The 15887-nt window shown below is 34.7% G+C and overlaps 1 protein-coding gene and 1 long non-coding RNA gene across 2 annotated transcripts in view; one reads left to right on the forward strand and one right to left on the reverse strand.

Annotated features, from left to right (window-relative positions):
• Positions 1–574: 574 nt before the first annotated feature.
• LOC128192661 (uncharacterized) lies at positions 575–9272 on the forward strand. Its single transcript, XR_008244559.1, has 3 exons — positions 575–1156; positions 2781–2881; positions 9136–9272. It is a non-coding gene; the product is annotated as an uncharacterized LOC128192661 (long non-coding RNA).
• LOC128192659 (uncharacterized) overlaps positions 5155–15887 on the reverse strand; it is a 55032-nt gene continuing 44299 nt past the window's right edge. Inside the window, exons 44-55 of the mRNA XM_052865527.1 lie at positions 14539–14667; positions 14040–14224; positions 13775–13836; positions 13537–13638; positions 13274–13423; positions 12706–12774; positions 12486–12606; positions 9626–9770; positions 9174–9308; positions 8623–8772; positions 8119–8160; positions 5155–6397 (exon numbers count right to left, since the gene is read on the reverse strand). Coding sequence (XP_052721487.1) covers positions 6177–6397; positions 8119–8160; positions 8623–8772; positions 9174–9308; positions 9626–9770; positions 12486–12606; positions 12706–12774; positions 13274–13423; positions 13537–13638; positions 13775–13836; positions 14040–14224; positions 14539–14667 — 1511 coding nt within the window. The 3' untranslated portion in view covers positions 5155–6176. The remainder of the gene's footprint in view (positions 6398–8118; positions 8161–8622; positions 8773–9173; positions 9309–9625; positions 9771–12485; positions 12607–12705; positions 12775–13273; positions 13424–13536; positions 13639–13774; positions 13837–14039; positions 14225–14538; positions 14668–15887) is intronic.

The raw sequence follows: 15887 nt of genomic DNA on the forward strand, positions 1-15887 counted from the left end.
ATCGGAATAGGGCATGGGTTATTCATCAAATCGAGAGAATTTCACAGAGAAAGCCCATAATCACTAAGGGTATGCGACACTGGCCATGGGTTTGCGACGTTGATATGCAGATTTCTAACGACTGTCTTTATTTTACATTTAATGTAAAACACCCTACATCTATAGTACAAGACGTGCCACGTACAGAGCATACTACAGCATACATGTACATGTCTATCAGTAATGAAGCAAACAACAATCAATTAATTGATCTCAATGTTAGTGTGCTATTTTGCCGGAGTTTGCGTTTTATTAACATTATACAGAACGCATAACAAAGAAACCAAAAAAGGTTGCAATATTTTTATTCAGTATTTGAGTCTTCAGCATATGATTTTCGAAGTCAGCCTTCTACAGGCGTGCTGCTGGTTTTGAGTCCGGACTCTGTAAGGAGCCTGGACCGGGTCTCGTGAAGCGGGACATTTATTGGGCTATTTATGGTGTTTGAGCATTAGATGACTCTCGGTCCACCAGGCCCACTTAACGCTACAGTCAAGTACCGCGGGAGCACAAAGAACGACCGTGCACGCGCGCGGATGTCGAGTTGTTCCCAGGAGAAGAGAGGCTGGGGGAAATTTCTGTCACAACGTCAAAGAGAATGGACAAAATTTGCAAAATACCCAGCGTCACGTCACCGTTTGAACACCATTCGAATTCTATGAATAAATCTGCGTCCGAATTCTCGCCAGACAGGGCTTTGTATGCGATGGTTGTTACATGATAAAACCAATTGAGATATACCAATGACGAGGCCCAAGGATTCCAGCTTTATTCCCTCTAATCCACCATTTTTTGCGATTCTGATAGAACCAATCCATGAAGTTGATTACTTCAATCATGATGTCAATGCATTGTATATTCAATAGATCAATGTCAGCAAAATATACATACAAGAAAATAGCAAAAAACACATTAACAGTTCTGATAATAAACGACCGCTGTAAGATCTACGAATTCCATCGAATATTTCACTTTTGATAAGCTTCTTGCTGTCTGTTGTGAGAAATGACGGATGCACGGGAATAGAGAGGATTGTATATTATTTGTGGTCCGTGGTCCATCGTTATGTTGGAGACAAATCTCGTGGTGCCAGACTACGCAATTATTACAGAACAATGTAAGATATCGCTTATCTAAGGAACTATACCCTCAATTTTCAAATATGCATTATCATTTCGACATTTAGAAAGAAAACTGTCTTCTTATCGATCAAAATATAATTATAGTAACTAAACATATAAATGTGTTAGTTTGTATACCAAGTTCCAGACAGCAGATTGGATTTGTGTGTTTAAGAATTGTCCTTAGACGGAGTTCATGGGTGTTCATGATGACATCGTAAGAGAAAACATTCCGAATTTATTACAATTCGATTTTATCGATAACAATTTCCCCATGCGTTTTCTAAATGAAAGTAGAGCTATTCTATATTTTAAATGTACTAATATTCTGTAATTTTTCGCAAAACTATGATCTATAAATATAATTATAGTAACTAAACATATAAATGTGTTAGTTTGTATACCAAGTTCCAGACCGCAGATTGGATTTGTGTGTTTAAGAATTGTCCTTAGACGGAGTTCATGGGTGTTCATGATGACATCGTAAGAGAAAACATTCCGAATTTATTACAATTCGATTTTATCGATAACAATTTCCCCATGCGTTTTCTAAATGAAAGTAGGGCTATTCTATATTTTAAATGTACTAATATTCTGTAATTTTTCGCAAAACTATGATCTATAAATGAGAATATTATCAAGGTAATCAATGTTTGCAAGTTATCATACTCAAATGTAGCTTGTATTCGGGAATAAAATAAAACTGCAAAACTATGGAAGAACTCTTATGCCGTTCTAAATTAAGTTTTAGGACTTTTTATATATAATAAATACATGTAATGTGATATATGCGTTTGATTATACCAGGATACACTGTACCACATTTTAAAATGGATGGAGAATTCTTGGAAGTAAGATTCTCAATAACTACATGACAAAAACTCGTGTAATATTTTGCCATGATTATATATATCGTAAAATATTAATTTCAATATGTATGCAAATCAAAATCGCGGTTAGTACTTTTTGAAACGAAGATGTTCTTCCAACATGGTACATAGATATCAAATGAAATATTGAAATTAATGGTTCCACACGAGATCAAACAAGCTAGAGAGAACTTGAGAGCAATATTTGTTTCTTTATTTAGAACAACGCACGCTAACAAAACCCGAGGTACGGCTGCTGATGTTTGATGACGTGTGCCATCAATCACCATCAATAACCACCTTTCATATCTAATAATCATAACGAGGGCCGCCGTGTGCCCACATTCCCCGCGCTTTCTGGGGGCTTTGTCGTCTGATCGTGTAAATTGTGGGTAATGATGACCGGTTGTTTTGTCTTAGACTGACCATGACAAATATTGGCCTGAACGACTCAGTGGCCCCAACTAAAGTCCCTCATTCTCGCTCCTTTGTCTGAGAGTAAGATTAATCATTTTAATATAAAATGTCATCGAATGATCAGAAGCATGCCAATCTTGGATACGCCGGCGTGCCTGCACAATTTAACCGTAATTAGAATTTACCGTCTTCGTATGACAAGAAAATGTCGTCCAAGGAGAAAAACCTGTTATCATCACAAAATATGGTTTTGAAAGGTTGTGGTAATCTACTATTAGATAATGTTATCATATCTTAATGTCATTTTCTTTCCAACGTATCTTGTTATCTTTAGACAACCGTGTCTTTTCTAAGAACACACCGATCCCCTGCCCTGGACCATTCACAAGACATCGATGCGCTGGAAGTGTAGAATCTAATCTAAACCGTGCACAGGTAAAGGCAAGGTATATCTATGGTTTTTGAAGTCTCATCCAAGAATATTTCACTCAGATAGGAGTCACCATTTCCGGCCGGGTCTTATTTTTCAGCGCTATTCAAGACAATCTGTGTGCCCTTGTAATCAGCCCCTTGAAAGATATCCCCAATGCAACAGAATATGACGATTGTCTTACCTTTTTGCCAGGCTTAAGTCAACTTTTAAAATACATTATAATGAAATATCATTTCCCGTTTGTTTATTTTTTAAAAACAAGACAAAGTATTTTACTAATTTTTGTAGGGCTAGGGGTGGCATGTATCCTTCGTTGAATTTGTTCATTTAAAAAAAAAATAATCTAGCCATGAAGTAATAATGTTATTGATTATTTGGATGCTATACTTTATGCGATTTCGACATCCATTGTTTATTAACTTAATTGGTGTTACACATTAAAGGGAGACCTTACCTTGGTGATGATATCGTCGATATCGTATGGATATCGGTTCAGTATCGCCAACAACTCAATGCTTTACGGTAAAAGGTATTTGTTAAAGTATATCTATAAAACAGAATAACAATTTTTGCCTGTTTATGAGCGCCATGCACCAACTGGACACCTATATGTCCAACAATATATTATTACAATATTACCTATAGGCTACGATTGTAAAACAGTATCGCCAACAACGATATTTAGCTGACAATCTCATTATTGCATCGATATCGATACAATATCGAGGCACATTATGTTTGGGAGGGTACCATTTGAAATTGACACCCCGAGGAAACCATTGTCAACTGACGCGAAGCGGAGGTTGACACTGGTTTTCGAAGGGTGTCAATTTCAACTGTTATCCTCCCAAACAGGCACTATTTATTTTATTATACTGAATGTCTTAATTTTAGAGAATTTTTTTTCTGCTTTTATATAGAAATGACGTGAATTCTACGGCGAACGGTATGCGCATAATTTACGCGCATGTACCAATATATAAATAGTGCCTGTTTGGGAGGGTAACAGTTGAAATTGACACCCCGAGGAAACCATTGTCAACCTCCGCTTCGCGTCGGTTGACAATGCATAGGCGTCGGAACCGGGGGGGCTAGGGGGGGCTTAGCCCCCCCCACTTTTTTTGCCAAGTTAGACCTAACCATTAGAAACATAGCATGATAGAGGGTTCAGCCCCCCCACTTTTTCTCGCAGGAAAGATCATTGTTCCGAAATTTACCTTGAAAGATTGAGAAGTTAGATTCAGAAGCATACTAGCCCCCCCCCCCCCCCCCCCCCAGGATTAGGAATTTCATGATTTTGGAAGAAAAAAAAATATGGGTAAGTAATTGTTTTTTTGTTTGAAGCATAGGTATACTACCCCCCCCCCCCCCCCCCCCCCCCCCCCGGATTAGGATTTCCATGATTTTGGGAGTTACTTTTTTCTCAATATTTCTGAGGATTAGTCTAGCCCCCCCACTTTCAATTTGCTTCCGACGCCTATGCAATGGTTTTCGAGGGGTGTCAATTTCAACTGTTATCCTCCCAAACAGGTACCATTTATTTTATTATACTGAATGTCTTAATTTTAGAGATTTTTTTACTGATTATATATAGAAATGACGTGAATTCCACGGTGAACCGTACGCACATAATTTACGCGCATGTAACAATTTGTTGTGTTACCCGTTGCTAAGTGTGTTGCTAACGCTGAGGTTTATAGAACGGATTATCAACTGCGTCTAAACCAATCAGATTTCAGTATTTAACATGAAAGTATAATAATATATATTATTTAATAATTTTGATTTGTAAACAGTGGTTCAAATGATTATGGTGTCATAATTTGGTGACACCAATTTCGGTGTCATCATGTATACTGTCGTCATGTATATCGTCAACATCGATATCATAATTAGGATGGTCCTTCAAATCTTTATCCATGGATATTGTGTAAATTGTGATTCAAACTATGAATCGTATGTTAATGTTGGTATTAACATTATGGTTGGGCTACAACATTTTCCTACATAAAAGGGGAATCTGATAATAATTTATCAAATAATTTGTTGAAACCATTATTGCAGACGATCAAAGATCATTGAATTTGCTGAAGAGGCTCAAATCCAACTAAGTCCTGCCACAAGAGGAACGAATAGTTCAGAGATTCTATACATGTATATACAACACATGCACTAAGCATGTATATTATATATAGACAACAGTGGCTTTGACCTAGATTCTATTTTGTTCATAGCTTACATTGTTCATCAGAAAGTTTGTGATAACAACAAAAAATAAAGACTTTTCTCTTTACTATTCATGTAATGTAAAAAGTATCACAGTTTGTTCCGAATAGAAAGTAAAAGGATACAAATATAAAACAGTTACAGAAAAAAACAAAATCCTACAAATTCATCTCCGTAACAAAAACAAGTCAGGCACAATCCTTTAACACTGGAATATAATCATTCACTATAAAACACTGAAAAATTCTTCACAAAGATTAACTTGCTCCAGCTCTTTCTTCAAATAAGATATCCAAAAATAAATACAAATGAATTTACAAAATGTATATAAAAATACAATCAAAATTGTCTGAATGAAAAATGAACTAGAAATAAATATATGAACATACGTGTATATTGGAATGATGTGGAATTTTGTGATTTTTTTCAAATGCTAATATAACTAATACTAATGTCAATATTCTAAATGCATGGAGTTTGTCAAACATGTAAATAACAGTACATAGAATAGAGTCTCCTTTCCTTTGTATATCATAATAGCTAAAATCTACACGCAGCGTGAGATATATCCTCAACAACTCTCAAATTTGTGCTAACCATAGACATCACAATATGATGACAAAAATCACTTTTTGTAGAAGATAAAACATCAAACGATAATAATACTGATTTCCAGATATCACAGACAATTTCCTGACAATGCAGTAAAGGTCAGTTCTCGTTCACAGAAATCCTAAATAAGTCTAGACACTTTTGATAGGTTAAACCGACTAAACTTATTGTTGCTATTCTTAGATTTTTGTTAAAACTTGGACCAGAGTTTGTTTTTAGTATCAGTATAATAATGTTACTGAGTTGTGTACACTACACAACAATCGCTCTGTTCCACTGTCTCTTTCCTCACTATAGGACTAGATGTAAGAAATTTCAGATGATGCTGTTGCACCATCCATGTAACACAGTCAATCATAGTCTATAAGAACACAAAAGTCCTTGATCTCAGTGCCTATGAACATTTCTCAGGTTCAAACACCTCAGGTTGTTCAGAACATAGATCGTTCACACTTCAGATCATTGCTTTCTGGAAGCAGCTTGTTTTGCTTCCTCTGGTGTTACTATGACAACCTTTTTCTTCTCTGCTGCCTCCTCATCACGCTTGGCCTTCATCTGGGCCAGATCATCTGTCAGTTTCTGGTCCTTCTCCTTTCTTTCCTTCTCACGTCGCTCGCGGCGAGATTCGATCACCAGCTTGGCACAGACCTCCAGTGGAGCTTTTTCTACATATTCACTTCCTGTTGAAATGTCAAAAGAAAGTTGAAATGTCAAAAGAAAGAGGCTGCTTTAGATGAATTTTCATGTATATTCACACTATACAACAGGTTTTAGATAGTTTTAGAAAAAAAGTTAAATGACACTGCCTGATTTTCAAGATTTGGGAAATTATATAAAGTAACAAGTTATCTATATATGCAACTTACTACGAAAAAAGTTCACACAAAAAAGAATGGATTGGGGAAAAAACAAATTTACAAGCACTATTTGACTCATATCCAGGTGTGCAGTCGGGAGAAAAATGCAATTAAATACAGGTACATGTACTAAAATAACACTCCATTCCCAGGTTACCATAATCTCAAAACCCAAAATAGAAAGCATCTTATCAATTATTAAAACAAGTTTTCATAGAACTACCCATTTTTAAGTGTGGAGTTGCAGTTGGAATAACATTCTTAGCTGTGAATAAATAAAACATAAACAGCATGCGTAATCTTATGTGTCAGTATATTTCATTATAATGCAGAGAAAACCAAGACCAAGCCGATGGATAACTTCCGCATCCAGCACACATATAGAAAGGGTATATCAATAATATTCATGCATATAATCCCTTAATAGGAATAACATACCGGTATGGATAGGCTTTTGCTATAGTTAATTGACAACATCACTAGTATATCAGGTTGTATTTTTGCAATATTTCATGATAGGGTATCTTCTCTTATTTTTTCAATGACAGGAGTTTTATGGTGATCATGCAATGACATAGTACAATTTTATAAAACATTGAAAGAAAGAGTTCATGAGATGGGTTTTCTAGAATGGTTCATGTTTGTCAAGTATCCAAAGAGTTCATGTTCATCATACATTTATAGGATTTCTACAGAGGTTCATGTTCATCATATGTTTATAGGATTTCTACAGAGGTTCATGTTCATCATACATTTATAGAATTTCTACAGTGGTTCATGTTCATCATACGTTTATAGGATTTCTACAGAGGTTCATGTTCATCATACATTTATAGGATATCTACAGAGGTTCATGTTCATCATAAATTTATAGGATTTCTACAGAAGTTCATGTTCATCATACATTTATAGGATTTCTAGAGGTTCATGTTTATCATAATATGTTTATAGGATTTCTACAGACAGAGGTTCATGTTATTCATACATTGATAGGATTTCTACAGAGGTGCATGTTCATCATGCATTGATAGGATTTCTACAGAGGTTCATGTTCATCATGCATTGATAGGATTATTTTAAAACAAAGGTTCATGTACATCATGCATTAATAGAAAGAGGATGTCTAAAATAGTATAAGTTCATCATGCATTGATACATTTCTACATTGGTTGATGTTTATCATGCATTGATAGGATTGTTTTTTAACAAAGGTTCATGTACACCATGCATTTATAGGACTTCTACAGAGGTGCATTTTATCATGCATTGATAGGATTTCTGCGGATGTTAATGTTTATCATGCATTGATAGGATTTTTTTTTTTTTACAAAGAATAATGTACACACTGCATTTAAAAAAAAAAAAGCATGTCTACAATAGTCCATGTTCACCATGCAACAGAAATAGGATTTCTACAATAAATCATGTTCAGCCACAGGAAATCTGCAATTTTTCTCCAATATTTTCCTATTCATAAGCATTGATAGCTAGAGTACAGTAAGATAGGATTTCTAATAGTTCTACAATAAGGACACATTTCTTACTCTTGTTCTGTCCTTTCTTGTTGCCAGAGGCAGTTGCATTGGCTGTAAGCAGTGAATCAATCATTTTATCAAACTGACGACTTTTAAAAAGATGACTTTGCCATGTTTCTGACTTCACAGTCAGCCTATGAGCCCCTGAGCTTGTACAGCTGGTCAAATATTGTACAGTGGATTATTTTGCTGTCGCTAAGTCCTCAGAATTTCAAACACATTGAAGTCACCAAAAATTAACTACTGTACAAAGACATTTTAACTTTCATCAAAAAAAGAAGCGTGACCCCCCACCCCATCTTTTGAAGATTATTTACATTAAACTGAAATTAAATTATGTAAAACTTTGTTATTTTCATTTTTTGTTCAAAATTTTGCAACTACCAAAATAACCCACCATACAATGCTGGTAGTTAATCTGCTCATTTTTCACACATATGAATTCTGTGATCTTACAAAATTATATACATACAAAATCGGTCAATAAATGGCTGCCATATTTGGCTGACTGACCTATGAGTTTTTTGGCTTCCACCCCGTCTATGATCGGATTGAGCCATGTTGACTGGCGATTGTTTGGAAGTCCTGTCGCTTTAGGGGTGTAGATATAAAAGACCAGTTCCATCACCTCAGGTTTCAACAAACCACGCTTTACTTGTTGACCTTCACCACAAAAACAAAAACAATTTAACATGTTAACAGAGTTATTGCATACAGAGTTATTTTCGCCCACTAAAAACAAAAGTGAAAGGGCGAAAATAAAACATGGGTGACTATTTCCCTGTATACAGAAGATAGATTTGATAACCCTTACCCGTTACCATATATCCCCAAAAAAACAGTAAGTTTATGACAATTCTTTAAACTTAATTTTTGAACTAAAAAGTTAATACTGTGTCTTTTCATCAATGAAAATCCTTTAACAATAATTTTAACCAAAAAACTGACTCTTCATTTTAAAGACATCACAGAGTTAAGTTACATCGATTTTATGATTTTTTAGTGATGTCATTTTGATATTTTCAGAGTTGGAATGTTGGAGTAATGCAACTGATAATCCTTACCATGGAAAACAACATCTATGGCCTCGTCGATCTCTGAAGCAGATGGGTACATGTCACACTCCTTGAAGAATGACTCCAACTCAATCACCTCCAGCTCAGAACCAAACGCTTTCTTGTCAAACACACTTTCATAACCTGCATAATCACAAAAATTTTCAATCAAAAATACTTAACAATTAAAATACCACTATAAAAATACCAGTGCATGTACTTTTATCATTTAAAATTACCGGTACTGCCATTTAACTGGCTGCCCAATATTGATTTTTCAAATATTATGATATCAAAGTACAAAAACTTACATGTTCGTGCAAATATAAAATCAGAACTGTTTATCAACATCAATTTTAAATTACAGAAAATTGTAAAAATTAAACTTTAAAACCAATTACCCGGTATTATTTCAAGCAAAAGAAGTGATATTACTACTGCTGAATATAAATGGCTCTTACGTCTCCTCATTTCCAGGTACTCCATCATGTCCTGGATGCTGAATGGAGTCTTGGGTCTGTCCACTCCGTGTCGTAGTTGGCATTTCCTCAGCATGCCTTTGTAATCCTTCACCATCTTGTTGTAGGTGGAACCCAGCCAGACACACTGAAAAACAAAAACACAATACAGTAATACACGGTTATAGCAAACACACTATAATGAATTGACATTTATAGCCAAGTAATTTTCATTCCCTGTGACTGATCACGGATATAACGAATTACGCTTCAAACGAAGCAAAAACGCACTTCCCTGGAACATTGGTTATAAGTGTGTTTTACTGCACAATGACACCATTATACTAACAAGAGCCCTATGGACCATATTGCTCAGAGCAAGATTACCAAACTGTGACCCAAACTATTAACTAGTTTTCATAAATCTCAAAAGTACTCTAATACCGTATTTCATATGCGTGTGCAACACTAATTTGAAGCAAACCTTAACTTTTTATTTTGGGAAGATGAAAAAATTTCCATTGCATCAATGAAATATTGTTTGTGGAATACAAAGTTTGTGAACGGATCTTTTAGAGAGCATTAAATTGCATACTATAAAAAATATAATGCAGCTGTAGCATTTTATTGCAAAACCCATTGTACAATTCCCTGCCTTTTTGTTAAGTAGCTGCAGGACTGTAGCTCCCGGTCTGAAAAAATTCGGATGGACGACCTGGGAGCTACAGTGCCTCCCATAGTAAAAAACTGCAATTTACGGCGCACAAAAAATGCGCTAGTTTTGGACTGATTAATCTCATTTACGAACACATTCTGTACAAATCTTCGATCCGAAAAAATTCCTCGGACATTTTACTACAGATGTCGTCACTTCACTTGCTTCTGATAGTCTTTTAAACACCATCAACAGCCCTGTAAACTAAAGTGGTGCAAGTTTGTTTACATTTAAAAATGGCGACTCTCGATCTCGACGTAAATTAACATACTTCTTTTTCCGAGGTCGGTTATCATGTTTAAGAAAAAATCTGAGGCAAGTAAAGTGATGATATCAGTAGTAAATTTGCTGAAGAATTTAATGGTACTAATTATTTTTACAGAATTTGTGTGAAAATAAGGTTAATAAGTCCAAAACTAGCGCAATTTTTTGTGCGCCGTAAATTGCAGTTTTTTACTATGGGAGGCACTGTAGCTCCCAGGTCGTCCATCCGAATTTTTTCAGACCGGGAGCTACAGTCCTGCAGCTATTTGTTAAGGTGAACTCGACATCTTTTGAGTTTTTGGCCATTTACTTTGGAGAATGCCTGTTGTCCTCAATGACTTATTAATGCATGGAGTATTGATATGATGAAATAAGATGGAATGCTCAATACTGAATATGAACATTGGTGTACTTACATAACATATGTCATAAAGAGGTACTATTATTGCAAAATATTTACTGTATATTCCAAAAACATAGAGAAAACCTAACAACATTTAGTTTTCCCCCATTTTTCAACTAGGTTTATTTTTCATCTTTTTTATCTTATGTACCCCAGTTATTGCAAATATCTTAAAAACAAGTAAGTTAATCATTTTTTTTTTAATTTTTAACCATGAAGTAGGAATATAAAAATATCTTTTTTTTCTAAAATTACCTGGTACCAATAGTACATTAAATGTGGGTGTATTATTTGCTTTGAATGATCCTTATCTGAGAAAAAAGAGAGTTGAGAATTTGTAATCATTTACAGGTACTGGAAAATGGTCAGGATCATATCTCAATAATGATTAAGATCATTTTGATTTCATAAAACAGTTTTTACAAATAAATAAATATGATAATAATTTTTTAAAAAACATGACATGTAAAAGTTGTATGTAAGAAGAAAGGGGCTTATTTTATCAGAGCAACTTATTATCAAGAGCAGCTTATTTTGAAGATTTTGGGGTATTTTATCATGTTGAAATAAGGAATGCTCTTAAGCGAACAATAATGTGCCTAACAAATATGAAACAGATGACTAAAAAATCTACTAATTACCGAAAACAATCATAACTTTTAGGGAGTAATTTGTTATTATGTAATCATCTGAATAAAGACGCAGTGGCAGAAAAGAGGCCCTGACAAAAACATGGAGTATAAAACCGTGTGATTCGACAGGAATTAGGACCAGAACCCAGCCTCCGGAACTGATTATGATCCTACTGGGAATTCCTACTTTTACAATTACCGCGTAACAAACAAATCATCAAAAATCATTACCCAATTGTCAAAAACCGTGACGTTTCACAAGCCTTTATCAGCTCGTAAAATACCCTAATATTTCTAGCCATCTGTCACACTAGAAATGACTTTATGTAACATAAGCACTAATTGATAAATACTAAATTTATTAGACTGGTAGTCATATTTTTGTAAGATGCTGTCCTCCCCTCCATGATTACTCCTTATATCACCAAACTCTACTCTTTAACATATTAGGTTTCATTTTTGGGAGCTGGGTTACAATATATTAAAACTATCCCTATTACTCTGTAGTATCTGCATTTGATACAGTACCCTAAAATCATTAGACAACAAAGACTGTCCAAATTCATAGATATATAATTCTTTCTAGAAATCATTTTAGTTTTGTAAGTCAAACAGGTTTCGAAAGAAGAATTTTTCGTAGGCTAATTAAAGTCATATGGGACAAAGAAAGGATTTAAGTAATACTGCCTGTAGCCAACATGAAAAAAAGGCTGTCGACCCAAAAACTGATCAGAATACTTTCAAAAAATTAGAAAACAAAACCCACACACAAGTAAACAAAAACACGCTTAAACATATAATAGAACCTTAATTAATAAATTGAACAAAAAGACGGTAAGTTTTACTCACTTTTCTCTTCAGCCTCTCGAACCTTTTTCTGATAAGAAAACCGCGTATATAGCGCTGAATGTGTGTGGCTGCATTATACATGTCTTTCTTTGTTGGACCAGTTTGTTTTGGATGATAAATTCTAAAAACACACAAACATTAAAGTGTGACATTTACTTATCATTCCTGTCTAAATTTTACATTTTTGTCATTCCAAGAGAGATAACTCTAATTCACTTACTGGTAAATATCCACATGAGGCCCAATGGTGGAGAGTCTTGTAGAACTCCTCTGATAATTGAGTGTGTTACTGTCAATTAAGCAGATGATTAAGGAGTGAAGCATTAGGATCACAGCTCAAGTATTCTCATAAAGGCATCATCAAAGTCAGGCAGTTTAGTAACAGAATTATTTAACATTTTTTCCCTCAAAAATATTGCAATCATTTGACATACAAAAGAAATCAAAAGCAATTAACATCATTTAGTTATACAGAACACATGGATATAAGCACAAGCATTAGCTGATTATAATGCTTATCAAGATAACAAATGAAAATGTCAACACTTTGTGAAGCATAAACAGTGTTATATATGTTGAAAACACAAAAGCATCAGATTATTGATAATAAAAGTAAGTAAATTCCAGAGTCCCATTAAACAAAATTAATAGCCTCAGATGCTTGCTCAATTGACATTAGTTTTTCCTGTCAACAAAGGATTGTATAATAATTAAAACTTCACATAATCTTAGGAATTTTCAAGTACCGGTATCTAGTTTTTAACAATAAATGTCAGAATCACTCTTACTTTTCTGACAAAGCCTCCATCTTTTTCTGTCGCCTGGCTTCGTTTTCATTCTTTATTTGCTTGAAATCAGAGGCCCACTCCAAGTGTTCCTTCTTAAGACCTGTTTGCTGATAAATCTCCTTTTTCCTGATGAGATGACCCCTGTATCTCCTGTGATGACAGAATAAAATGCAACAAATTTGAAAGTTATCTCCCTTAAATCCATACGTATACAATAATTTTTTCTGTCTTCTTGGGTAAAACTATAACAGTCTAGGTTGTACCTTTGAATTTCTACTGCTGCCTTGCGTTCATCCTCTAATCGTTCACGCTCATCTCTAAGTAGTTTCTTATACACGTTTCTAGCAACATAGCCTCTGAAAATCCTGTAATAAATACATTTTTTGAAGTAACATGTCAGTAAACCCAGTAATTTTCTGAAGAAAGGTTTGTATTTAAAGTTGGCAACTGACGATTTTGAATTAAATTCTTCTCTAATAGAGGGTACAAAAAGCCCCTCACCTTTGGATGTCTACTGCTGCCTTGGCCTCAAACTGGGTCTTGGCTGCAGCTGCCTCTTCATCCTGTATTGTCAAATATATTAACTCACCATCAAATGGAAATGTCTTGGGAAACATTCAAATTTAAACGTTAAACATTTAAATATTAAATACAATAAAATAATTCAAATCCCAGCATTTTAATACCAGTAATGAAGAAACCATTGCCAAAATAAAATATTCAATATTTTTGGAAAAATATTTCGAAGAAAACTCTGATTGCTTACGGGGTCTGGTATTCGGGAGACTTGAGCGATGGGGCGTCCAATGTGAGCCATAGAGATCTGGGAGTAGCTGGAGGACTTGGAGAATGTGCTCTTCTTGCCCTCCATGGATGACTCCGACTCCTCCCTGAAGGTCACTCTTTTGTTCTCATTGTCATCCATCATTTCACCCTCTTCTGTAGGCTTCCCTGTCAAGTTCAGTTTATTCATGAACAAAAACTTCAAACTCTCTCTTTCTCTCTCAGTAATTTTCCATTTTCAAACTATAAAGGGATAAGAATACAACTTTATTTTGATTCTTTATCGATATATTGATATATTTTAATAATGAATTCTAGAAAAATAAATGTACTCAAATATCAAATGATCAAAATAAAGAAGAGAAAAAATGACCCCCAACAAAATACATATAGTTTACATGTATTAATGTTCATTCAAATCTTTACCATCTTATCTCTACAAGGATAAATGTATCAGACCCTGTTCCTCCCTTTAGACCTACCTTCCAGTCCTTCAGTGTTGCTCCCCCTGGTGGACAGTCGACAAACCTGTAGTGACTCCATCAAGCTGTCCTCGCGGGTGACCAGGGACCCAGGGGGCGCGGACACAGTTTCCTTCCTCAGATCCACCACTACAATGTCAATAAACAATACAGGCACTCACAAAGGTGCTATGGGTCATCATTCAAAAACCTACTGAGTATTTGCTTTGCTGAAAATATCTTAATTGATACATGTACTCCTCTTGAAGCATTAAAATAATAAAATTTTCTTTCCTATGACATAAAAAAAAAGTCAGCCTAAAGGTAAGTTGACAATCATTCTGTAGTGTTTTTTTCAAATCCAGTAACAAAATTCTTCATGTTTTCTTCTCATTATTGCATGTTCATACAACAGCAGAGATGAACTATTTTAAAAATGGCCTTTGCTATTACATGTACATGTATAAATACATGCAATATTATACTAATATCTGAGTGAAGTTTAAATATCTTTCTTTTCAATATGCATTTATATATTTCTTCACTTCTTTAACTTATTAAAAATGGCAAATACTAATGGAATGGAAACCAAACCATTGAATAAAAATAATTAAAGATGCAACATTAACAAAAAGCAGACGGACTAGTATTACACGACAACAGACATTCCCCTCTCCCATACACACTTATACTATCTAATTAGTAGCTATATATCTATATAACATCTCCAATACCTCAGCCATCCAGACAGGATTAATTTATGATATTATTTATGAAGCCAACATTAAAAATTCATGTATAATAAAGTGAAATTTTTGTAAACACTAAGAAAGTACTTCAACAAGCACTTCAAAATTTTCTTCACAAGAAAGTCATTTCTACTGTAAGAGTGAAGTTTAATGCGGGTGTTGGTTGCTTTATCAGTATCAGTGAGAGTTCTGATGTCCCCTATTTTCCATTTCCACTCTACAATATGCAGCTGTGTGGACAAAAAAAGCCTAGGACAAGCCAACACTACATTTAATGATTTTAACAGTTAAACTAAAATACATCCATTAGGCCGGTATCAAACAAACACCGAGAAAATGGTCTTCTTTTTCATTTCACGGACCCTCCCTGCTGTCAAACATTTAATTATCGAGTTCCATCACAGTTCTTAATAAAACAATGCCAAACCACTTCTTTCAATCTGTTTAATGGCTTTAAAAAACCAACAGACAAATTGTTCATTCCAGCGTTTCTATTGACTAAGCTGCATGGTTCTAACTCCGGTGAAATTAAATCCATGCACTTTTATCTGCAAAGTGATTTGCCATCCCCTAAAAAAGCCTAGTCATCACTTGCTCGTATTGAAAAACTACTCAAACATG

The sequence above is a fragment of the Crassostrea angulata genome, chromosome 7 (assembly GCF_025612915.1).
Source record: "Crassostrea angulata isolate pt1a10 chromosome 7, ASM2561291v2, whole genome shotgun sequence".
Classification (NCBI taxonomy): Eukaryota; Metazoa; Mollusca; class Bivalvia; order Ostreida; family Ostreidae; genus Magallana; species Magallana angulata.